Source organism: Streptopelia decaocto (assembly GCF_964273445.1).
Source record: "Streptopelia decaocto genome assembly, chromosome: 4".
Taxonomy (NCBI): domain Eukaryota; kingdom Metazoa; phylum Chordata; class Aves; order Columbiformes; family Columbidae; genus Streptopelia; species Streptopelia decaocto.
Window position 1 is genome coordinate 78045895 of NC_138658.1, and position 24575 is coordinate 78070469.

Sequence of the window (24575 nt, forward strand, 5' to 3'; positions counted from 1 at the left end):
GGTCCTACCAGGAGAAAAAAAAAGGAATAGAATTTAAAAAGAAAAAGGAAAAAAGGGAAGAGGAAAGGAGGGAAAGGAGGGAAAAAGGGGAAAAAGAAAGGGGGAAAAAGAAAAGAAAGGGGGGGGGGGAAAGAAGAAGAAAAAGAAAGAAGAAGAAAAAGAAAGAAGGAGAAGGAGAAAAAGAAAGAAGGAGAAAAAGAAAGAAGGAGAAAAAGAAAGAAGGAGAAAAAGAAAGAAGGAGAAAAAGAAAGAAGGAGAAAAAGAAAGAAGGAGAAAAAGAAAGAAGGAGAAAAAGAAAGAAGAAGAAAAAGAAAGAAGAAAAAGAAGAAAAGAAATCGAAAGGAGAAGCAGCAGGCAGCAGGACAGTGTGTGCGCCGTGCGGAGGGGCCAGGGCCGGCACAGCGCAGGGACCCGGGGACAGACCCCCGGGGCACAGCGCCGCCTCCCACCGGCGCCGTGTCCCCAGAGCCTCCCGTCCCACAGCCCGGCCCTGCGCCCGCGGGGACACCGGGCAAACCGGCCTGAGTGCTTTGCTGGGCCGGGGCCAGCGGCAGCGCGGGAAGAGCCACAGCCCTGCACGGCACCGCGGCTGGTGGCAGCAGAGCCACCGCCTGTCCCTGAACACACCGCGGCTGGTGGCAGCAGAGCCACCGCCTGTCCCTGCACGGCACCGCGGCTGGTGGCAGCAGAGCCACCACATGGGACCTGCCAAGCGTCCCAAGGCACTGCTGGTGGCCTCAGAGCAGGTCCTGTGTCCCCAAGACGGCTGTCACCAAACCCAGGGTGACACCAGAGCCACCCTGCACAGCTCTGCTCCCGTCTCTCATGGCCCGGCTGGTGTCTGAGCCTGGTGCCTGCTGGAGCAAACCCTGTCCCTGTCCCCAACAGCCTGCTGGAGCAAACCCTGTCCCTGTCCCCAACAGCATGATGGTGCCAAACCCTGTCCCTGTCCCCAACAGCATGATGGTGCCAAACCCTGTCCCTGTCCCCAACAGCCTGATGGAGCAAACCCTGTCCCTGTCCCCAACAGCCTGATGGAGCCAAACCCTGTCCCTGTCCCCAACAGCCTGATGGAGCAAACCCTGTCCCTGTCCCCCGCAGCCTGATGGTGCCTGCTGGAGCCAACCTTGTCCCTGTCCCTGTCCCCAGCAGCCTGATGGTGCCTGCTAGAGCCAACCTTGTCCCTGTCCCCAGCAGCCTGACGGTGCCTGCTAGAGCCAACCCTGTCCCTGTCCCTGTCCCCCGCAGGCTGCAAACCCCCAGCTGCTCTTTGTCTCTGCAGCCACAAGAAACAGCCGCTGATGGACACACACTGGGGAAAACAGGGCATTTCAGCTCCCGACGGCAGCCGGTAAGTTCGGGAGGCGGGTGGCAGGGGCTGCAGCCGCGGGCCCCGCGCAAAGCCCAGCAGCAGCTTTGCGAGCCGCGTGTCAGAGCTCAGGACGCAATTCTCCTTTTCCCCAGAACAAGAGAATTAGGAAGAGGGCTGGAGGCACGGAGAGGTGACCCCCCCTCGGCTTCGGGTGCAGGCAGAGCAAAGCGCTACAAATCCCGGAGGGTCTGGGCTCCGTTCCACCCATTCCTGGATTTAAACGCCCCAAAAGCCGCTCAGACAGCACCCGGGTCGGGCTCGGCCATGGCTGCAAACACCGATTCTTCTCCATGGGGCAGAGCTGCCCGATGTTTGGAAGCGCTTTGGGGGACACTCAGCCACCAAGGTTCCCATGAGGCAGCAATAAAATCCATCCCCGGGGGTCCCGGAGGGCTCTGAGGTCCCCAAGTGAGAGGAATTGTCCCCAATGCCCGGCAAGGGCTCAACCCGCTGGCCACGGGCACACCAGGGCGGCCCCCACCCCATGGAGGTACCCGGTGTGTCCTCCCCACGGGGGACAAAGGGTGACTGAGCGGGGGGACCTTACCTTCAGGCAGGGGGGTGACGGCGATGACGCGCAGGTTGAGGTTGGGGACGGGGACGGCACAGACGTCCCTCCCCAGGCGCTGCAGCGGCGGCAGCTGGAACGTGATCTCGTACTTGTGCAGGATCTTCAGGAAGCCCACCTGCGGGGACACGCGGGTCACACAGGGCGCTGCTCCCACGCTGCCACCCCGGCCCCGCCGGCCCCCCTGGGGACAGGGACCCTCTGCAGAGCCCGCGGGAAGGGGGGGCACCCACTGCTTCCTAAATAATCGGGAGAACGTAACGAACGCACCTAAAGCAGCAAAACCAGCCAGATCTGGGCAAAGCCCCCGGAACAACCACCCCCAGGCGCTGCGGGAGCCCGGACCCATTTTCCCAGCACAAGCTGCCGCTTCTGGCCTCTAAAAGCCCAGATGTTTCCAGGATCACGTCTCCAAAGCTCATTTATCCACCGCCACGACGAAAACCAGAGCCCCGAGGGAGCCTCCGGCGCGGGGTCCGGGCTCCGGCGCGCTCCAAAATGCCATTTTGGGAAGGGAACGGCGGGTCCCGCCTGCGGCGAAGCTCAGGAGCCACCGGCAAAGCCGCCCGAGCCCGGGGCTGAGCCAGGATCCAGCTGGGGACGCAGGTGCATAAACACATATATAATACGTGTGCACACCTACACATCGATCTATACACATAAATATAAACCTCACGCGGTACGTTGGCACGTTCCTGGGCACGAGCGGCTCGGTAAAGACGGTTCATCCCCCAGCGCCACCAGTCCCCAGCACCCCCTGGGAGCCGCCATCGAGGCCAAGGCGGTGCCACCCCCATCCTGTGGACATGGGCACATGGTGGGGGGGCTCAGCTGGCTCCAGGGGCCCGACCCCCCCGCAGCCCCAACCTGACCCCTCCAAACCGCAGGAATCGGGTGCTGAATGGGCGAACCGGGAGCAAAGCGCCCACGTTTCTACCTGCGCCCTTGGGAGCGTCACAGCTGTCCCCAGGGAGAGACGCGGGTTCTTGGGGTGCTCCCAGCCCCCCCAGTGCACCAGGGAGCTGCTGGGAGCAAGCACCCCCAAATATCTGAGGAGTGTGATGGGGTGAGAACAATGTCCCCCCACAGGACGGCCCCAGCCCCACTGGGTGCAGGGACAGCCCAGGGTGGCACTGGGACCCGTTGTCCCCCAGGTCCCCACCTTGACGAGGAAGCTGCCGTCCTTCTCCTGCGTCACCATCACCGCCGAGTCGTGGAGCTTCTCGTCGAAGCGCACGTGGCCGTGGGCGCCCTCGGGGGGCTGGCTGGGGGCGAAGCGCACGGACCCCCCCTTGGCCTTGCTGCCTGCGCAGGACAGAGCGCCGGTGTCACCCCTGCCCGCCTGGGACACCACCCCCTGTCCCTGTGTCCCCCTGGGGATAGAGCATCGTCAGATATGGAGGGGTTTCCGCAGTCTCCCCCCGTCTTGTTTCAGAAACGCCCCATGCCACGGGCTGGGGAGGGGGCACAGGGACAGTGGTGACAAGTGGTGACAGCGAGGTGACCCTCTGAGCAGGGGGGCACAGGGACCTGCCACCTGCCCAGAGGCTGTGGGGGTCCCGTCCGGCCCCCCAGTTCGGCAGCGTTCGCTCGCCCCCGTGGTTTTCTCGGCACAGAGGAGCAGGACAAGCGGTGACACGGGCTGTGCTGGGGACAGCTGGGGACAGCTCCCCGGGCTGCAAATCTGACCTGCATGTTGGGGAGCAAACCCCACAGCGTCCCTGGAAAACCCAAAACGAAATGGCCCTGCAAGGACAGGCACCTGCCTGGGGACACCGAGGGACACGGCCGCACAGAGGCACAAACGCTACGTGCCCCTCCCGCGGCCCCTCCCGCTCGGGACAGCCCGGGACCCCCGGGCCGCTCGCATCCATCTGCCCGCGGCCCCGAGCAGATTGTCGCCTCCTCGAAGAAAAGGCTCTTTGTGCCGCGCCCGGCTGGAAACGCCGCGGATTTAATAGCCCGGCATTGTTCAGCCGGAACAGCCCGGCAGAAATCCCTTCCCGCGGGGGGAACGGGGGCACGGGGGCTCGGCCGCGCGCGGGGCCACGCGGCTGCGCGGGGAGCGGGACACGGGTGGGACCGAGACCCCCGTGACGGGGCACGGGCACCCGCTGCCCGTGAGGGTGACACCGGGACCCCCGTGGGTCCCCAACGCCGGCTGGGAGCTGCGGCACCGGCCAAGGTCCCAGCCCGTGGTTGTCAGCCGGGTCCCCGCGGGTGACAGGAGGGTCACCGGGACCCGCCGCGCTCCCCGGGCACCGGGGACAGAGCGAAGAGGCGGGAGCCGCGACCGGGCGCACAAAGGGAGCGGCACAAAGAGCCTCCTCGGTCTTTGTCTCGGCGCACGGAGAGCCGGGCGCCGCCGCCGCCGCGCACCCCGCACCTGCCGCCTGCCGGGGTCCCCTCCCGGCACGGCCAGAGCCTTTCGGGGGGGCGGCTGGAGGCTGGGAGCGCCCCAGGAGCACCCAGCGCCTCCCGCAGCAGCCCTGCCCGGGGTGGGGTGCCGGGGGTCGCGCCCATCACCGGAGCGGGGATGGCAGATGAGCGCTGCCAGCAGAGCCCCCCCGGAGCCCCCGCCCCGCCACCAGCCCCCTCAGTGGGTGCTCGCTCACAACTCGCAGCAAAAAACCAGCAGCAATGTCCCCCCCGCAAGTCCCCTGGCACCTCCAACCTGCCCGGCTGCTCCCTGGGCACGGGGGCAGCTCCGGGCAGCGCTTGAGTCCCTGGCTGGGGACACAGGGACCCCCGGCAGGGCTGGGGACAGAGGGACCCCCCGGCAGAGGGAACCCACGGCAGGGCTGGGGACAGAGGAACCCCCGGCAGAGGGACCCCCGGCAGGGCTGGGGACAGAGGGACCCCCGGCAGAGGGACCCCCCGGCAGGGCTGGGGACAGAGGGACCCCCGGCAGAGGGACCCCCGGCAGGGCTGGGGACAGAGGAACCCCCGGCAGAGGGAACCCCCGGCAGGGCTGGGGACAGAGGGGTTTTGCCGAAAAGGAGCATCAAATTTGGAGGCGGGCCCTGGTCCGGGCAGGCAGCCCGGGAGGGGCTGAGGTGCAGCGTGGCGGGGGGGACACCGGGACTCACCCTTGCCAGCCGTAGCCATGTGTCCCCGCAGCCGTTGTGTCCTTGTGCGAAACTTCAGCGGCGCGGGCAGGAGGCCATGCTGGCCGGGCTGCCAGCGCCAGAGCTGGGGGGGGAACGGGCAGCGTCACGCAGGGTGTTCGGCTGGTGCCAGGGCCAACAGAGCACCGGGGACAGCACGGCACGGCGGGCAGGATGCGGCCACCGCGCCTCCCAACCACCAGCAGCCAGCAGAGCGCCTCGTGCCTCAGTTTCCCCATTTCCCCTCCCCGCTAAGGTTCCCGCAGCCCCACACCGGGGAAGCCTCATGTGCTGCCAACAAAAAGGAGGCCCCCAAACCCTTCCCTGGGGGCAGCCTCTCCCACACAGCCCCACCAAACAGGGGGCACCCAGCAGTACCCCCAGCCCCAGGGTGGGCGCTGCCCCTGCACCAAGACAGGGGGAACCACCGGAGCCGGGCTGGGGGTGACGGGGCTCACAGCCCCCACATGGGGATTGGGATCTGACACCCCAAAAACGCCTTTGGCGGAAGATGATGCTCAAACCTTCCCCCCCGCGGCGGGGCTCAAACAGCCCCCCCCGCCCCTCGGGAGCCGAAATACGGGCTGGTCCCACCGCTGACACCGCATCCCACGGCCGGGCCCCCCCCAGGAACCCGCAGCGGGAGGCAGGTGCCCAAACCAGCCCCGTCAGCAGCTCAGGCGGCCGAGCGCAGGGAAATCCACGGGAAAAGCGTCAACGGCGTCAGCCATGGGGGAAAACAACAGAAAGACAAGGAGAGCTGGAAGGGCGGGGGCTCCCGGGGCTGGGGGGGCCCAGAGCCCTGTCACAGCCCCCACACCGCACGGTGCTGCTGCCAGAGATGAGATGATCAGCACGGAAAAGAGCCGGGAGGGACGAGCCCAGGATTTGGGGACACCTGAAGGGACACGGAAACGGGGCCACGGGCAGCTCGGGGTGGGAGGGGACGTCGGGACGGGACACGGCCCCACGGCGGGGCTGGGGTGGGCACCGTGGGTGGGCTCACACCGGGGGGAACGCGGGGCCCACGGGCTCCCCGTGTCCTTGGCGGGGTCAAGACCCCCCCGGCTGCATCCCCGGGGTGGGGGACACCCCACGGACAGTCGCACCCCACGGACACGCCCTGGCTCCCGGGGTTCAGCCCCTTCCCGGTCCCCCCGGCACCCCGAGGCCGGGGGGAGCGGCGGGAAGGAGGCGGCGGCGCTGCCGCGCGTCCCCCCCGCCGGGTGGCCCCAATCTGCCTCCGCCATCACCCGCGTGGCCCCGGTCCCCGTCACGCGTGGGTGTGGGTATCGCCCCCCCGCCCCGTGTTTTCACCCCCCCGCCGGCTCAACTCCGGTGCTGCGAGAGGGGACGCAGGGATCGGGCCCCGGCCTCGACGCTCCCTTCTGCGCAACGGGTGGCGGGGCGATCATCCCGCCCCAGCCCACCGGGACCCCACCGGCCGGCTATGCCGGCAGGGGGCAATGCGGGGAGGTGGTCCCGCCGCCCCGGGCAGGGGAAGGCCCGGGGATCCCCCTCTGCCCCCTCCCGTTGCCGTTGCCGCTGCCGCTGCCCCCGCCCGTCCCGCACTCACCCCGGCCGGCGCGTCCCGGACGCTGCCGCGCTCCCCGCTCCCCGCTTCCCGCTACCGGGACACGCCCCCTTGCCCCTATTGGCTCCGGCACACCCTCGGCCGCTCCCATTGGTCCGTCCCCTCGGCGGTCACGCCCTCCAGCCACGCCCACCGGCTGCGGCTCCGGCGGCACCGCCTCCCGAGGGGCCCCGCGGGGCAGGGTCGTCTCCAAGGGGCGGGACTGTCGCTAGGGGGCGTGGCGAAGGGCCGGGGCAGCCAATGGGAGGCGGGCGCGCACGGCGTAGAGCGCCACGTGTGGGCGGGGGTGCGCACCTGGTCCCCCCACCCCCGGTGATGCGGTTACCATAGCAACTTGCCATTTCCTGGCAATTTTTGCTGCTCAGACCCTGGTCTCCGAGCCCGGCCGAGCTGCCCCAGCGCGACGGCGCCTCGGTTGGGCTGGAGCCGGCGGTGGGGGAAAAGTGGGGGAAACAGCCGGGAAACCCCCGGTGACAAAATCCTCATTTTCAGGTTGTTTAAGAAAAAAAATAACATCAAAACCCCTGGCACAAGAGGTTTGGGCAGGGCTTGGGCTTGGGAGGGGGAACCAGCACTGGCTGTGGAAGGGCCAGACCCTGCCCGGGGCTCGGGCTCCCCCCGGCACAGCCGCACCGGCTCGGCGGTGCCGCCACCTCCCCCGGCACCTTCCCGGTTCTCCTGGGTTGTGGGCACTGGGGGGTGGCCAGACACCGAGCTGGGATCCAGGCACGATGGCTGCGCAGGGCTGGCTCACCCCGTCCCACCCCATCCCCATCCCACCGAGGGGACACGGACACACCATCTGGGAATCATAGAATCATAAAATCACAGGATCAGTTTGGTTGGAAAAGCCCCTCAAGCTCATGGAGTCCAACCATAACCCACCCTGTCCCTGCCCCATGTCGTGAGAACCTCATGTCCGTCTGTCCAGCCCTCCAGGGATGGTGACTCCAGCACTGCCCTGGGCAGCCTGTTCAATGCCCCACAGCCCTTTGGGGAAGAAATTGTTCCCAGATCCAACCTCAACCTCCCCTGGCGCAACTTGAGGCCGTTTCCTCTGCTCCTGGCGCTTGTTCCTGGGGAGCAGAGCCCGACCCCCCTGGCTCCAAGCTCCTTTCAGGCAGTTCAGAGATCAGAAGGTCTCCCCTCAGCTCCTGTTCTCCAGCTGAACCCCCCAGGTCCCTCAGCCGCTCCATCACACTTGTGCTCCAGCCCCTCACCAGCTCCGTTCCCTTCTCTCCACTCGCTCCAGCACCTCAAGGGTTTCTTGGTGTGAGGGGCCCAGAACTGCCCCAGGATTCACGGTTTGGCCTCCCCAGAGCCCGGTACATGGGATGGAGGGACCTGTCAGGGCAGCAAGGCTGGGAAAGGTGACGGGGACATGTCCCCACTGGGAAAACGTCACTGGTTCCCTTCCAAAGAGCACGTGCACCCGCCTGGGAACGGTGAGGGGAGGCAGCCGCCCCTCCGGGCAGCCGAGAGCCGTCCCATGGGGAGCGGGTTGGGGACACGGCACAGCTGGGGCTGCGCTGCCCCACCCGGCTCGTCCTGGGTCCTCCAGCCCTTCCCTGGCTTCGGCCGCGGCCTCCAGCTGCCAGAATGCTTAAAACACCCCGAAACACCGGCGTTTGGTTCCCAGGAGCGGCTGCAGCCCCAGCTGTGTCCCCATGTCCGGGACGTGTGACACCGCACGCAGCTCCGTCCCCCGGGAGGGGACACTCAGAGCCGGGCTTGTCCCTCTGCAGGGACACCCCCGCCTTGGGAAAAAACAACTGGTTTTTACCCTAAAAAGACCACCGGTGACCTCTGTGCAGTGAAGGTCATGGCCAGAGCCACCCCCAGGCACGTCCCCACCGCTGGGGACGACCCCGGCACCGGTCCCACCGCGTCCCCCCCGCGGCCGCGCTGCCCGCACCGCCAGTGCCAGGCCCAGGGCTGCGGCGCGGATTTTCTCCCAGATTACAAAAACAAGCAGCTTTGGGGATTAAATCCCAGGCTGTGCCAGCGCACGTCCCCGCGGTGGCCGAGCGCTGTCCCCACGCTGCCACCCCCGAAACAGCAGCAGGTGGACCCACGGCGACCCAGCCTCGCAGGGAGGGCTCCGAGCCACATCCCGCGCTTTTAATTACCAACGTGCATGGGGGTCCAGGGGTGGCCACAGGGTCCCTGCTGCTCCATGTGTTCACCGGCTTTTGTCCCCGAGAGTCCGTCCTGGGAACTGGGGCAAACCGGGAGGCGCCAGGGCGGCCGTCCCGCTCAGCCGCAGCTCCCGGGCAGGCTCCGGTCACCGCCGCTGGCCCTGGGCGTCCCGCAGCCGCCGGCTCAGGTCGTCGATCCGCACGTTCTTGAGGTGCAGCAGCTGCTCCAGCCTCCCCACCTTCAGCTGCAGGATCTGCGCAGCCCCCCGCGCCCCTCAGCTCGCTTTGGGGGCGGGAGGCACATCCAGCCACCCCAGACACCTCCATGGGGGGACACGGGGGACACGGGGAACGCAGGACCAGGCTGATGCAGCTGCTGGAGCCACTGAGCATCATCAGGCGCTCTAACCACAGGGGAAACTGAGGCAGGGGAGCACCAGCACCAGATTTGGGGTCCCAACTCCTGCTCCCACAACCCACATCAAAGATCCCCCCAAAATGTGGCCCAAGAGTCCCAGCTCCCCAAAGCCTGGTGACAAATCGGAGAAGCCCCACAGCATTCTTTCCCCTCTTTGAAACTTCACCTTCTAGGTGTTTTGCAGCAGAAAAGCTCCAGTTTTAGGCAAGACAGAGCTGCGGCCCTGGCTCAGTGCTGAGTGAACCTGTTTCAAACGTCACGCGGGGTGGATTGTGGGGCAGTTTGTGGCCCCGGGAGGGTTTGGGGTCCCCGGGAGCTGTGTGCAGAGGGTCTGTGCAGCCGCGATGCCCGTTCTGCATCACCCCGGTTACTGCGGGCTGGAACACTGACCACAAAACACGGGGATTGGGAACACTTGGGAATCTGGGACGGTGGGACTGAGGAGGGTGTGCGACTGAGGGCACGGCCAGGAGGGAAGGGACTGAAAGCAAAAGCTGTTCACACCACGGGGGGATCCGCAGGCAGAGGCTTCATGGGGGATTTTACCCATAAACGGCGGAAACCACCTTCTGCTGCCGTGTCCACCGCGGCGGCAGCACCTGGGACGCACGGGGCCGGTCCCGGTGCCGGCGCTGGGGACACGGCGCTGGGGGACGCGGGGGGCTCACCTGGATGGTCTCCTGCGCCAGGAGCAGCGCCTGCTCCCTCTCCGCCAGCTGCAGGCGGACGGCAGCGTCCCCCGGGGCGGCCTGGGGACAGCCGTGACGGCTCTTTGTCACCCTGCACCGCGAAGGAAACAGCGGGACAATCACCGAGCCCTTGTGCTGCGCGGCTCGCAGCCCACGGAGCCGCACGGGCTGCGGGCTCACACACCCCAGCCCCCCGCGTTCTGCCCCGTGGCACAGGGCTCCCCCCGCACCCCAGGGACCCCCAGAGCCCCATCCCTCAAGAGGCCCCCGGAGGGACGTGCCAGCAGCGGGCAGGACCGGCAGCCCGTACCCGGCAGCCCGTACCCGGCAGCCCGTACCCGGCAGCCCGGGGAGCGGCGTGGGCAGAGCCTCCTCCTGCGCCGGCCTTCGCCTTCGAGCCCCCTAAAAAACCACAGCAATCAGAGCACGATCTGCACAAACCGCGCTGCCCCCCGCCCCAGGGACACCCCTTCCTGCAGTGTCTCCGGCCCCCCCAGCGCTGGCCAGGCTCATCACTTGGGTGTCCCAGGATGAGGAAGGGCTGGGGGTGCCCCCCGCCAGGTCCTGGGTTGGGGTCTGCACTCAGGGAGCCCATAGCATGGCCAGAACAGGACCCCCACTTCCCAATATGCCACACACTGCCCTACCTGTCTCCAGGTAGCTGAGCTCCTCCTGCACTGCCCATCCGGCCGGATCCTGCACAGGGAATCACGGACTCACAGGATCAGTTTGCTTGGAAAAGCCCCTCAAGCTCATGGAGTCCAACTGTTCCCCCACCCCTGTCCCTGCCCCATGTCCTGAGAACCTCCTGTCCGTCTGTCCAGTCTTCCAGGGATGGTGACTCCAGCACTGCCCTGGGCAGCCTGTTCAATGCCCCACAGCCCTTTGGGGAAGAAATTGTTCCCACATCCAACCTCAGCCTCCCCTGGCGCAACTTGAGGCCGTTTCCTCTGCTCCTGGCGCTTGTTCCTGGGGAGCAGAGCCCGACCCCCCTGGCTCCAAGCTCCTTTCAGGCAGTTCAGAGATCAGAAGGTCTCCCCTCAGCTCCTGTTCTCCAGCTGAACCCCCCAGGTCCCTCAGCCGCTCCATCACACTTGTGCTCCAGCCCCTCACCAGCTCCGTTCCCTTCTCTCCACTCGCTCCAGCACCTCAAGGCCTTTCTTGGCACGAGGGCCCAAAACTGACCCCGGATTCATGGTCCCCAGGTCCCAGCACAGGGACGGTCACTGCCCTGGGCCTGCTGGCCACACCAGTGCTGGTACCAGCCAGGATGCTGGTGGCCTCTTGGCCACCTGGGCACGCGCTGGCTCATGTTCAGACACTGTCAACCAGCTCAGCACGTCCTGTAAATCCCAATGCAACCCCCGATACCTGCCCTGCTCCTCTGCAGGGGCCCTGCTGGAGCAGGGAGCACAGCCAGGAGGGCTGGGTAATGCTTCTCATCACCCTCCCGCCCACATGGCACCTACAGGCAGGACAAGGCACGTCGGGTGCCCACTGACCTGGCCTGGCCCAGGCACTGCCTTGCTCTGCTTCTGCTTCTCCTCGATCTTCTGCCGCAGGAGGAGCAGCACCTGCTCCACCGTGCCCGGCCGGCACTGCACCACCTCCCGGATCACGTCAGCCGGGATGGAGAAGTTCAGCTTGCTCAGGACTTTCCTAAAACAGGAGCCAAATGAGCCCCCAGGAGAGCAGGGAGGCAGGCAGCCCCTCAGCCGGGTCCCAGCCGGCCTGGTCCCCGGCCAGAACCAAGGGGGACACTCTGTGGGGCTCCGAACAGGGGTCAGCGGGGCAGCCACCCGGCCGGTACCTGTTGAGATGGCCCCAGTTGGCGAGTTTCTGTGACGTGGAGCTGGCGGGCACGTAGCTGTGCAGCTGCACCATGGCGGGGAAGAAGAACTTCACCACCTCGGCTGCCAGCACTGGGGAGGAGAGGAGGAGAGGGGCTGGGGGCGGCGGGCACCCCGGGACCCCGCGACCCCCGCGACCCCCCGGGACCCCCAGCCTGCAAGGCCCTGTAGCACCCCCCGGGCTAGGCCCAGCCGCCCCGCCGGGCCCCCGTCCCACCCCCGTCGCTGAAGTCGCGGGCGATGTTCCTGCGCGGCCGGGAGAGCGGCACGCTGTCCAGCCAGCCGTACAGCGCCCGCAGCTCCGCCGCCCCGCCGCCCGCCATGCGCCCCGCCGGCCCGGCCGCGTCCCGGCGCCATGGCAACGGCGCCCGGGGCATGCCGGGAGCGCGCCGCCGTCGCCTGGCAACGGGAGGCGGAGTGATGGGGGAATGGGGGGCTGAGCAAGGGGGGGCTGCGGTCCTGAGAGGTGGGGAATGGGGGGCTGGGGGGGTAAGAGGGGGAACCTGAGGGTCCTGGGACAGTGGGGCTTGGGGGGTGAATGAGGGACTCTGAACAACAGGGGTCTGGGGGGCTCTGAACAAGTTAGGGGTGTCTTGGGCAATGGGGGGGTCTGGGCAAGGGAGGGGTCTGGGAGTCCTGAGCGATGGGGGACTGGGGGGCTCAGAGTAAGGCGGGGGGATCTAGGGGTCCTGAGCGATGGCAGCTGGGGGGATTAGAACAAGGAGGGGTCTGGGGGGCTCTGGACAAGTTACAGTGGTCTGGGGGCCCTGGGAAAGGGGGACTTGGGGGGTTCAGAGGAAAAGTGGGAGCCTGGCAAAGGAGAGGGGCCCCCAGCCCCCCAGCTTAGAGCAAGGGGGGTTTGTCTGGGGGTCCAGAGCAATGGGGGCCTGGGGGCTCTGAACAAGTTGGGGAGTTCCGGACATCCTGAGCCATGGGGGGCTGGGGGCTCTGAGCAGGAGGGGGTCTGGGAGCAGGTTGAGGGAGCCTGTGAGCAAGGGGGGCCCAGGACCACAGTGAGGGGGCCCTGAGCAAGGGGGGGCTCAGGGGGGCAGGGTCAGGTCCAGGGGGGCCACAGGCAGTGGGGAGGCTGGGGGGCCCCAGCACCCACCAGCGAGAACCCGAGCAGGGGGTCCCCGCTCCGGGAGGGCGCAGGGAGGAGCGTCCCCAGCCCCTGGGGGAGCCCAACGTGGTGGGGGCAGCTGCTCCTGGTTCTACCAGGCTGGAGATGTTGCTGGTGGCCATTGGCACCCCAGCCCGGGCCTGACACCCCCTCCCGGGGACACCGTGCTGGGGGGACAGCTCGGCTGGGATGGACCCCACAGCTGGGATGGACCTTCCCTGGGCCGACATTGAACCCTAGAGCTGCAGAGCTGGAAGGGCCATGGAGTCCAACAGATCCTCACAGATCTGCCTAAAATTGAACAATAAGACTTAAACTGTTGTCCGGATGCTTCTTGAGCAGCCCTGAGGCCACGACCATGTCCCTGGGGAGCCTGTTCCAGAGACCCACCACCCTCTCGGTGAAGAACCTCTTCCTAACATCTTAGCTGGGACAGACATTGTAGAGGGGATGGACAGCTTAACTGGGACAGACATCTTAGCAGAGGACATCTCAGTTGGGATGGACATCTTAGCTGGGACAGACGCCTTAGTTGGGATGGACACCATACATAGGATGGACAGCTTGTAGAGAAGGATATCTGAACTGGGATGGACACCTTAGCTGGGATGGACACCATGGCTCAGATGGACCCTTCTCGAGATGGACACCCTGGCTGGGATGGGTATCTTGGCAGAGAAATCTCAGCTGGGATGGACTCTTCTCTGGGATGGACATCTTGGCGGAGAAGGACATCTTAGCTGGGACAGACACTTGTCCGGGATGGACAGCCCTGCTGGGACAGACACCTCCCCAAATACCGCCAGCACACCCGTCTCCCCCTGGCACAGGGTACCAGTGATGCCAGTCACGTTTGTGGGTGGGCAGCGGGGGCTTCCCAGGACACCAGCACCGCGGTTGTCCCCGTGGTGGCTCCCGCCGCGGCTCCTGGCAGCGGGGCTGTGACTGGGACCCTGCAGATCCCGGCGCTGCAGGCGGCGATACCGGCGCTGAGCAAGATGCTGGGGACACCGATAAAGCCCGTCCCAGCTTGGTCCCCGGCGAGGTGGGACGGGGACAGCGCGGGGACACGTCCCACCGACGGGCGGTTTATCTGCCGCTGCCGCTCCCTGGCTGCGGGCTGCGTGCCTCAGTTTCCCCAGCCCGCCCCCTTCTGCCCGCGGCGGCTGCGAAAGGAGGGTGACGGGGCTTCACTCCCGGTTTGCTTCTCACTGCAGATAAAAGTGGCCCGAAAAGGTTTATTTTCAGCCAACCCAGGACCAAATTCAGCCTGTGGAAGCAGAACCCCCCTCTCTGTGGCAGGGCAGGGGCCACCGCGGCCACCACTGTCCCCAGGGCCCCCAGTGACAGGAGCGTCCCTGGGTGCACGGAGCAGAAAGCAGCAAAACAGGAAGGGAGGGACGGAGACGCCCTGTGACCCCCCCGCAGGTTCCTCCCTCTGTGGGTGCTGGGGTGGGCGGTTTTGCTCCGGAGCCCCTGCCGTGGGTCCCGGTGTGCCGGCAGAGCCACATCTCGTGCCACCACAAGTGTGGCATCTCGCTGCCACCATCCTCCTCACGCTGCCCCTCCGGCTCTCCAACCGCCAAAAGCTGTAAAATCTCCCAAATCCCGTATTTCAGTGCTAAGGCACCCCAGAAATCCATGGCTTGGGTGACCCCCCCATTTGTCTCCTGCATCATTGTCCCCACACAGAGCTGCCACATTTCTGAGACAGGGCCGGTGGCTTCGCAACGCCCATGGTGACACCAGCCACGTCGGGGTGTGTGCTGCCTACGAGCTGCCACGAGGGGCCCTGGGGACCATGGGGACACTGGGGACCATGAGGACCCCAGGGACTATGGGGACCACAGGGACCCTAGAGACCATGGGGACCACAGGATGCTCCATCCCTGCACTGCAGGGCTATGGGGACCATGGGGACCACAGCGACCCTGGGGACCACAGGATGCTCCATCCCTCCACTGCAGCGCACTGGGAGGGTGGGAGTGTGACGCTGGTCCCCTCCTCCCTCGCCGTCATGCTGTGCCACGCTACGCCACGCGTGGGGCTGAGGCCACCCTGCCCCACCGATCCGCCGGGTCCAGCACCAAGGACCCAGCACCCGTACCAGGTTCCTGCATCCCACTCCCCAGCATCATCCCACCCCCAGCGCCAGCACCGCGAGCACCAGGGTCCTGCCACGGGTGCCTCACGGGTGACAGCGGGGCCCCCCCACAAATAAGCCGCCCCGGCGCTAAAGGATTTGGAAGGGAACAGCTGGATGGGCATGCGTGGCCGTGAAAGCCTCTTGGGGCAAAACAACAGTTTTTCCGTGTCGGGAGGGAGGCTCTCGGGAAGGTACCGGCGCTTCTGGTGTGAATCCCCCGCCGGAGCAGCCAGGCCGGGAGGGAACCGGAGGGAACAGGGGATGCGGGGGGGGTGATTTTCTGAAGAGAGGGAGCTCACCCCCAAAGTGGGGGCCCCGCATTGGGGTGTGACACCGTGGGGCTGCGGGGCAGGGGGTCTGACCCCCCGGCCCAGCGCTGCCGCTGCGCACAGCCCCCCACCCCGGCCTCGTTAATTAGAGCAATCTTGATGGCAGCTCTTGCTGTGCGGCCATTAAAGCGAGCCAGCCTCCCGCAGCCCCTCCGCCGGACCCCGGCTCCACGGGGACACGGGGCTCGGGGGGGCCCTGCACCCCACCACAGACAGGAGCACATGGGGCTCGTGTGGGTCCTGCTTTGGGCAAGCGGCTCTGCGCCCCCGGGACACCCCATTCCCCTCTGCTGTTTGCAGCCCCCTCCCCAGACCCCCTCTTTGGGTGGGGGGAGCGCAGCTGCCTGCAGAGCTCAGGCCGGAGACCTCCGGAGCCGCCCCCCCGGCCCCCAGCCCAGCCTCGTGTGCCTGCAAGCAATTACAGCCCTTGGTGGCCGTGCCGGACATCCCGCAGCCCCCCAGGAACGCTGGGGACCCCCAGAGCCCCCTGTCCTCCTCCCTGGGGGGCTGCAGCCCTTCTCCCCACACCCCCAGGACCCCAGCCCGGGAATGGGGGGGTGTGGGACCCCCGTGCCCTGCGCTCGCTTCGGGAGGGGCAGGATCGGGCCCCTGCGGGGGTGTCACCGGAGCCGCTGGGCTGAACGCCCCCAGTCTGGAGAGCTGCCCCCCGCCCCCCTGCCCACCCCCCCTTCTCCTTTCCCCTCTGAAAGGGAAGAATGGGGCTGGGGACAATGGATGAAAGGCTGGGGACGGCCACCCAGGCGGCCACCCGGCGCATTCCCGCCCCCTCCCACAGAGCCCCCCCGGCTGGAGACCCCCCGGGCAGGGCTCTGTCCAGCCGCCCCCCGGACAGACAGACGGACGGGGGTCTGTGCCCGGGGGCCCGGGAGGGACAGGCAGCGGGTTTGGGGTCAGGCGGCACCGCGGCCGGTGGCACATGGCACGTGGCTTTGGCAAGTGGGGATGGGGGCCACGGACATGGGGCTCCGGGGACAGTGGGGACAGCACATGCACCAGGCCCTGGACGTGAATGCGGCCGGGGGGGCCCAAACACTGGGACCCCCCCAGGGCTGCACCATCACCCATGTGCACCCACCCATGTCCACCCTCGTGTTCCCAGCGCTCACCCTCCCCAGCTGTGCCCCCCATGCACCCCTCAACATGTGCACCCCCGCCACGTCCCCCCCAGCCATGCGCCCTTTTGTGTACCCCAGCCCCAGCCATGTCCCCTCCATGTGCCCCCCAACACCATGTCCGCTCCAGCCATGCAGCCATGTGGCCCCCCAGCCATGCACCTCTCCATGCCCCCCCGGCCATGTCCCCTCCACGGTCCCTAAGCCATGCCCCCATGCACCCCCCCTCCCATTTCCCCCCGCGGCCATGCCCCCCCGTGTCCCTCACCCACTTTGTGCCATATCCCCCCATGCACCCCCATCCCAATTCCCCCCGCGGCCATGCCCCCCCGTGTCCTTCACCCACTTTGCGCCATATCCCCCCATGCACCCCCATCCCATTTCCCCCCGCGGCCATGCCCCCCCGTGTCCCTCACTCACTTTGCGCCATGTCCCCCCATGCACCCCCCGGCTGTGCCTCCCCATTCCTCGCCCCCACTTTGGACCACGTGCCCCCCCCATGTGTCCCCCCCTGCACCACACTGCCTGTGCCCCCCCCTCCATGCACCCACTTTGGGCCGTGCCCCCCCGTGCCCCCCCGTGGCCCCGCCCCCGCCGCCGCCGCCCCATTGGCTCCCGCCGCTCCGCTCCCTGTTATTTTTCGAATATAAATAGGGGCGGCGACGGGCGCGCGTCCCGCCGGCCCCCCCGTCCCCCCCCGCCGAAGCGGACGCGGCGCGGCCGGCTCGCCGGAGCGCCGGGGACACATAGGACATATATAAAAATATATAGCATTCTTTTAAATTAATTCCGAAGTCGCTTTCCTGCCCGCACATGGCGGCGTGGGGCGGGCGGCGCGGGCTGGCGGCGGCGCGGGCCGGCGTGTCCCCGGCCACCGTGTCCCCCGCCACCATGTCTCCGGTCACCACGCTGGCGCTGGACATGGACAACCTGGCGGGGCTGGGCAGGTCAGTGGGGCCGGGGGGCGGCGGGGGGAGCTGCTCACGCGTGTGGCCCCTGGGGACGCGGGGACGCGGGCAGCCCCGCGCGGGGCTCGGGGGTGGGTGGGTGGTTCGCTCCCCCCCAACCCTCGGGAGGGGGCTCGGGGGGATCCCCGGGGCTTGACCCCTCGGGAAAGTGGTTCGAGGGGTCCCCGGGGCTGACCCCTCGGGGGGTTCCCCGGGGCTGACCCCTCGGGAGGGGGCTCGGGGGCTTCCCCGGGGCTGACCCCTCGGGAAGGGGCTCGGGGGCCCCGGGGCTGACCCCCGTCCCGCCCGCAGCCCCGGGGACACGCCGAAGCGGCGGGTGGCGGGGCTGTCCCTGCAGAGCCAGCGCTGCCGCCCGGCCCGGGCCGCGGGGGCCCCCGGCTCCCCCCGGGGCTCCGTCTCCTCCGACTCCTCGGACCAGGGTGAGTGATGGGCCCCCCTTCCCGACCCCTCCTGCAGCCCGGGGACGTGCGTGGATCTGGGACACCGGGGGGTCTCCTGGCAGTGGGGGGGGTGTGGGGAAGGGACCTGGCAGGGCGGTTTTGGGGGTCTGAGGTTCTCGGGTGCACATGGGTGCCGGTCCCGCTCTGTGTCACCCCCGTGGGTTCTCGGCTTCAAACCGGGACTTCCTCCCCGCGCTTCCGTCCGTGTCCCCTTCCGGGGGGGGACAACGGGTGAGAGCCCCCAGCCCTGCTCACCCCGGGGGCTCGGCCGTGGAGCACCCAGCGGGTCCCTGCTCGGGGGACATGGGACATGCTGGCCAGGACGGTGCTCCCGGGGCCGGTGACATCCCCTGTGCCATGCGGGGGGGCTGGGTGACCCCCGTGAGCACTGGCCATGGCCACCATCCCAGCGGGATGTGGGGGGCTCCTCTGCAAAGGGCCCCCCAGGAGCGGTGCCAGTGCCGGGTCCCAGGGCAGGATGTGGCTCTGTCCCCAATGGGGCCCGATGTCCCCCCCGGTGCCACCCCTGCTCCTTGTTCCACAGGAGTGGACCTGGAGTCCCCCACGCAGGAGGACCCCACGGCACTGGAGGACGTGTGAGTGTCCCCCCCGGGGGCTCCCAAAGCCCCCTGTCTCCCTGGGGAGCCTTGGGGTGCTGCTGCACAGGCCCCATGGCGTGGGGGTGCAGGGTGCAGGGTTCAGGGTGGGGCTGCAGGGTTGAGGGGTGTAGGGTTCAGGGTGGGGGTGCAGGGCTCAGGGGGTGCAGGGTTCAGGAGGGGCTGTGCCCCCCCACCAGAGAGTTGTCCCCAAAGCCCCCCCGTGCCGGTGCTTTGCCGGGCCGTTGGCAGAGCCCGGCCCTGGCAGATGTGCCGGGTGAATGAATAACCGGGGGCAGATGGTGACGCCGGGACAGCTGTGGGGCGGGGGGACGTGCGGGGCCCCCGCGTGCCGCCGGCGTGGCCATATGGCTGCCGGCCAGCATCCCGGTGTCCCCGGCGTCCCCGCCGGCGGTGGATTTACATACAGGTGGAGAGCGGCTGCTGGCTTTGTCTGGGGGTGGAGCGGGGTCAGGGGGCCCCCGGGACCACCCTCGTGTGCTCCCCCCCCACACTGGGGTCCCTGAGACCACCCCCGTGTGCTGCTCTCCCGGGCTGGGGTCCCCAGCCTGAAACCAGCAGCGTCCAGATGGGGCTTTAACCCTTTGTGGGGCTGGGAACCGGCGCTCCTGGGGGGCTGCTGGTCCCTGTGCGGGTGGGGGCCCGGGGGGGCTGGGGCACAGGGCTCGCACCCCCTGACCCCAGCTCTGCTCTCCCCGCAGCTTCGAGAGCGCGATGCTCGAGTCCGGGAGCGTTCTCAGAGAGTGAGTGAAGGGCTTTGTCCCCACAGCGAGACCCGAAAGCCATGCTGTCCCCATGCCCAGGCTGTCCCTAAACCCAGATTCTAAAGCTGTGCTGTCCCCAAACCCAGGCTGTCCTTAAACCCAGATCCAAAAGCTGTTCTGTCCCTGTCCCCATGCCCAGGCTGTCCCCAAACCCAGGCTGTCCCTGTCCCCAAACCCAGGCTGTCCCTGTCCCCAAACCCAGGCTGTCCCTAAACCCAGACCCTAACGCTGTGCTGTCCCTGTCCCCAGGCTGTCCCCATGCCCTTCTGGGGTTCAGATCAGGCCATTGTTGTTTCTTTGTCCCCAGATGATTTGCTGCCCCCGGGTCCTTTGGGAGCTGTGACAGCTCTGGGGAGGTGTCACCCCACTGTGGGGACCCAAGGGGTGGGGGGCCCTGCCAGCCTCGGGGACACCCCGGCCAGGGCTGTGTCCCTCATGTCCCTTTTCCCCTCGCAGCAGTAAGTTCCTCTCCCGGAGGATCCACTCGGTGCCGGTGAGTCTGGAGGCCAGATCAGGGGGGAGGATGGAGCCGGGGGGGCACAGGGGCCGTGCAGCACCCCTGACCCCCCCTCCCCACAGCCGCAGCTGCTGGGGGCCAGCCCGGTCCTGAGGAACATCTCCCACCGCCCCGAGTTCAACGGGCAGAGGGACCCCGAGGTCACGGTGAGGGGGACACTGAGGCGGGGGCTGGGGAGGGGGCGGGGGGCTGGGGAGGGGGCAGAGGGTGCTGATGCTGCGCCCCCCCCCTGCAGGAGGGGTTTGTCTTCAAGAAGCCGCAGAGGCCGTGCCAGCGCGGGCGGCCCCTCCCCGGCCAGGGGGCTGTGGGGGGGGACCCCGGCACCCCAAGACCCGGCTCCGCACCCGACCTGCTGGTGAGAGGGGCTGGGGGCGGGGGTCCTGCAGGGGCTGCTCGGGGGGGCTGGGGGGACTCAGGGGTGGGGGTTCCACTGCAGGGGCTGCTGAGAGGGGCTGGGGGAGCTCTGGGGCTGGGGGTGTCCACTGCAGGGGCTGGGGGAGCTCTGGGGCTGGGGGTGTCCATTGCAGGGGCTGGGGGAGCTCTGGGGCCGGGGGTGTCCATTGCAGTGGTTGGGGGAGCGCTGGGGTTCAGGGGTTCCACTGCAGGGGCTGGGAGAGCTCTGGGGCCAGGGGTGTCCATTGCAGGGGCTGGGAGAGCTCTGGGGTTCAGGGGTTCCACTGCAGAGGCTGCTGAGCTGCTCCAGCGTCCACGTTCACCCCAGAAACCGGGGGTCCCAGCCTGGGGTGGTGGGGGGCTGACCCCACTGAGCCATGGGCCGTGTCCCCCCCAGTTTGACACCCCCGAGAAGGAAAATGTGTCCATGGGAGAGAGCCCCATCGTGCTGCGCCGGTGCTCCCTGACCTCCTCCATGTCCCAGGAGGATGACGATGGGTTCATGGAGATCCTGGACGAGGAGGAGATGAAGGTGGGGGGGCTGGATCAGCCCGGGTGTGGGGACTGTCCCACCTGGGGGTGTGGGAAGTGGCCGGTGGGAGTTGTCCCCTTCATCCCCTCCTCTTCCTCCCCCCATGTCCCCCAGCAGAGCGATGCCGCCGTGCCGCAGGGCATGGAGAACCTGCTGACCGCGCCGCTGGTGAGGACCGAGGAGGCAGAGCCGGTACGTGGGACTGGAGGGGGGGGATGGAGCCCCGGGGGTGGATGGAGCCCCAGGTCACCCCCAGGCTCTCCAGGGGGGTCTCTGGGGTTGGAGGTCCCTGGCACAGGGGTGGGTTGTTGAGCGTCACCAACCCTGGGGGCTCATCCATGGCCACCGGAGCAGGACCCTTGTCCCCTCCTGGCGCTGGGGGGGACGCGGGGGCCAGCAGCCCCCAGGCAGCAGCACGGGCTCTCCCCGCAGCGTCCCGCCAAGCGCAGCAAGTGCCGGCAGCTGTTCCGCTCGCCCTCCATGCCCAGCAGCGTCATCCGGCCCATCCTGAAGCGGCTGGAGCGGCGCCCCCCGGACGGGGACACCCCCAGCCCCGTCAAGCCCAAGCGGCGGCGGAGCGTGGCCGGGACGCCCGGCGAGGACGCGGAGCCGGTGGGTGATGGGGATGCTGGGGCGGGGGTCCCGGCCCGTGCGGCGGCTCTGCCGGTGACACGGGGGGGTCGTGGTTTGTGTCCCTGCAGAAAGCGCGGCTGCTGCGCTCCAGGTCCTTCTGCCACCAGGAGATCGAGGACCTGCTGGCCAACGACCACCGCGAGCTCATCGGGGACTTCTCCAAGGTGGGGGGCCTGGGGGTGCTGCCCCCCGAGCAGAAGGGGGGGCCGTCAGCAGAGCCCTGTGCTGGTGTGAGACCCAGACCCAGCTGGTGGCACTTGCCTGGGGACAAGGACACATGGGGCTGTGACTTTCCAGCCTGAAGAGCCTCGTGGCTCTGGCAGTGCCAGCGCTGGGTCCTGTGGGGGGAATGGGTGACAGCCCCCCCAGACAGATCCTGACCCCCCCATCCCCTCCAGGCTTATCTCCTGCAGACGGTGGAGGGGAAGCACCAGGACCTCAAATACATTTCCCCGGAGATGGTAAAGGAACAGCAGCCTCTCTCCGCACACCTGGGGGCTGCCTGCCCTATGTCCCCCACCCCGGTGACATTCCCCCCCACCCGGTGACATTCCCCCCCCATGGTGACATTGCCCCGCAGATGGTGGCGGTGCTGACGGGGCAGTTCAGCAGCCTGATCGAGAGCTGCGTGATCGTGGACTGCAGGTACCCCTACGAGTACGAGGGAGGACACATCAAGGTCAGAACCACCGCTGGGGACGGGGTGGGGGGCTCCTGTGGGGTGGGGGACACTCAAACCCATCAAACCCCCAGGGGGCTGAGCTCCCCCAAGCCACTGAGCATCCCCCCAAGCTGCCCAGCCCCAGCGATGCTGCGCTGGGAGATGGGTGATGCTGGGGCAGCGTGCAGAGCCCCCCGGATAGAATGGGGGGGATGAAGGAGCCTCCTCCCCCGCAGGGCGCGGTGAACCTGCCGCTGGAGCAGGACGTGGAGGAGTTCCTGCTCAAGAAGCCCATCGTCCCCTTCGACGCCAGCAAGAGGGTGATCGTCATCTTCCACTGCGAGTTCTCCTCCGAGAGGGGCCCCAGGATGTGAGTGGGGGGCACGCTGGGGTCCGGACCCCACCCCGGCCACAGCCAGCTCCTGGTTTGGTGACAGTCCCCCCGTGTCCCGCAGGTGCCGCTTTGTCCGGGAGAAGGACCGAGCCTGTAACGAGTACCCCCAGCTGCACTACCCTGAGCTCTACGTCCTGAAGGGGGGGTACCGGGAGTTCTTCCCCCAGTACCAGGTGAGCCCCCCGCTGCCCTGTGGTGTTGGGACGGCTGGGACCCCCTGTCCCCTCCCCAAACCCTGAGCGTGGGAAGGAGGGTCTAGTCCTGAGCATTCTCCATGGGATGGTACCTCCATGGGGGTCCCGCACCCCGGGGGGGTCATGGCTGCTGTTTGGGTGCTGACGGGCCCCCCCCAGAGCCACTGCGAGCCCCAGGACTACCGGCCCATGCACCACGCCGACTTCAAGGAGGATCTGCGGCGCTTCCGCCTCAAGAGCCGCACTTGGGCGGGCGAGCGCAGCAAGCGGGAGCTCTACAGCCGCCTCAAGGACTTCTGATGGGCCCCCCCGGGCCCCCCCCGCCCTCCTGGGGACCCCCCAGCCCCCCACCCCCTGGGGCTGCTGTCAGGCCCCAGCTCCCAGCCCAAAACCTCGTGTCCCCCCACCTCTGCTGGGGACCTTGCACAGTGTCACCCTTGGCTGCGGGAAGGGGGGGCATGGTTGTAGTTTTACCGCTTTTTACCCTGAGGAGAGGGTAGAATGGGGTTCAGGTTTTACCCGAATGGTGGCTGGGGGGGGTGCTGTGTGTCACTGCCAGGCCAGCCTCACGGGGGTGGGGGGCTCTCCCCACTGCGGGGAGGGGGCTCAGGGGCTGGGGCCATCCCCCCAGCCCTGTCACCCCCTTCCCCTCGCACCCTGGGCCGGGGGGCTGTGTCAGCCCCTGGGGTGCAGCTGGGGAGCCCCCAGGGGCTGGTGGGGACCCCCCATGAGGCGCTGGGGGAGCCCCTGAGGGGGACAAATTAGTAGAAATGTTGCAGAAAAGCACTTAACCCTGGGGGTGCTGCGGGACCCAGCCCGGCCCTGCGGGGGGGGCCCTGGGGGCGCCCCTTGTCATAGTCACCTACTGCCTGGGGTTGTTTGGGGGGGGCTGTTAATGTTGTTGGGGTTTGTTCTGCCCCAAATGTTATTTAAAGTGGTTTGTTCTCTAGTGAACTGGGGGGGCAGGAGGGGCTGCACCCCCGCCCCAGGGCTGTGGCACCTGTGGGGCTGTTGTGACACCTGTTGGGGGGGGCCATGGCACCCGTGGGGTGGCTCTGCCCATGTGTCTTGTTTGTTTGTATGTGTTTTTTACACTCCTGGTTAATAACTTAACTCCTTGAGGAGGGAGAACAACCCCCAGCCTGGTGTGTGACTGTGCTACAATGGGCTGGATGGGGACGGGGGGGGGCAGGGGGGAGTTTTGGGGGGTGATGGAGTCCCTGGGGGCTCCCCTAGGGTGGTGGCAGCTGGGGTGGGGACAAATGACCCATTTAATGCTGCCCCTGAGCAGGGGGGTGTCAGGGGCTGGCCCAGACCCTGGGGACACCACAGGGGGACATGGAGCTGGGTCATGGCTGGGACCCCCAGGGCCCTGCAGGGCTGGAAGGATGAGAGAGGTTCTGCTGCCCCTCTGCTCTGCCCTGGGGACACCACACCTGGAATCTTGTGTCCAGTTGTGGCCCCTCAGCTCCAGCAGGACAGGGAACTGCTGGAGAGAGTCCAGCGCAGCCACCAAGATGCTGCAGGGAGTGGAGCATCTCCCGTGTGAGGAAAGGCTGAGGGAGCTGGGGCTCTGGAGCTGGACAAGAGGACACTGAGGGGGGACTCATTCATGGGATCAATATGGAAAGGGGGAGTGTCAGGAGGATGGAGCCAGGCTCTTCTGGTGACAACCAGTGACAGGACAAGGGGTAATGGGTTCAAACTGGAACACAGGAGGTTCCACTTGAATTTGAGAAGCAACTTGTTGGGGGTGAGGGTGGCAGAGCCTGGCCCAGGCTGCCCAGGGGGTTGTGGAGTCTCCTTCTGTGCAGACATTCCAACCCGCCTGGACACCTTCCTGTGTAACCTCAGCTGGGTGTTCCTGCTCCATGGGGGGATTGACCTGGATGAGCTTTCCAGGGCCCTTCAACCCCTGACACTCTGGGGTTCTGGGTGATGAGTGGCGGGTCCCCCATCCTGGCTCATACTGGCCCCAGGGTCACTGTGTGTCACCCC

The 24575-nt window shown here is 67.6% G+C and overlaps 3 protein-coding genes across 5 annotated transcripts in view; 1 reads left to right on the forward strand and 2 right to left on the reverse strand.

Annotated features, from left to right (window-relative positions):
- The window catches only part of ADISSP (adipose secreted signaling protein), a gene marked incomplete at its 3' end in the record, with an annotated part of 7869 nt that extends 1184 nt beyond the window's left edge, over positions 1–6685 (reverse strand). Inside the window, 4 exon segments of the mRNA XM_082052185.1 lie at positions 1920–2058; positions 3103–3245; positions 5030–5132; positions 6624–6685. Coding sequence (XP_081908311.1) covers positions 1920–2058; positions 3103–3245; positions 5030–5048 — 301 coding nt within the window.
- Positions 6686–8925: 2240 nt separating this feature from the next.
- Positions 8926–12059, reverse strand: SPEF1 (sperm flagellar 1; the record flags this gene model as incomplete). Its single annotated transcript, XM_082051179.1, has 5 exons — positions 8926–9033; positions 9866–9977; positions 11345–11545; positions 11697–11808; positions 11954–12059. 5 exons carry the CDS (start codon positions 12057–12059, stop codon positions 8926–8928), a joined length of 639 nt encoding a protein of 212 aa, XP_081907305.1.
- Positions 12060–17152: 5093 nt separating this feature from the next.
- On the forward strand, positions 17153–23717 carry CDC25B (cell division cycle 25B). Of its 3 annotated transcripts, none has more exons than XM_082051500.1 (16): positions 17153–17411; positions 17724–17851; positions 18417–18468; positions 19191–19232; positions 19710–19746; positions 19833–19916; positions 20006–20125; positions 20561–20695; positions 20810–20887; positions 21128–21307; positions 21397–21492; positions 21727–21789; positions 21909–22007; positions 22226–22359; positions 22445–22556; positions 22737–23717. In XM_082051500.1, the coding sequence occupies exons 1-16, from the start codon at positions 17278–17280 to the stop codon at positions 22875–22877; spliced, it is 1635 nt and encodes a 544-aa protein (XP_081907626.1). In that variant the 5' UTR covers positions 17153–17277; the 3' UTR covers positions 22878–23717. The 3 variants fall into 3 exon arrangements, with proteins under 3 accessions (XP_081907626.1, XP_081907627.1, XP_081907628.1); XM_082051501.1 differs by having other exon boundaries at positions 20813–20887; XM_082051502.1 differs by having other exon boundaries at positions 19713–19746.
- The last annotated feature ends 858 nt before the right edge of the window (positions 23718–24575 follow it).

What these genes read in the sequence shown, in the direction of transcription:
- CDC25B (XM_082051500.1), top strand. Translation starts at nt 17,278, where the DNA reads ATGGCGGCGTGGGGCGGGCGGCGCGGGCTGGCGGCGGCGCGGGCCGGC. An exon ending in AATACATTTCCCCGGAGATG is followed by an intron (nt 21,790 to 21,908) that starts GTAAAGGAACAG and finishes ATTGCCCCGCAG; the next exon opens with ATGGTGGCGGTGCTGACGGG. An exon ending in TCCGAGAGGGGCCCCAGGAT is followed by an intron (nt 22,360 to 22,444) that starts GTGAGTGGGGGG and finishes CGTGTCCCGCAG; the next exon opens with GTGCCGCTTTGTCCGGGAGA.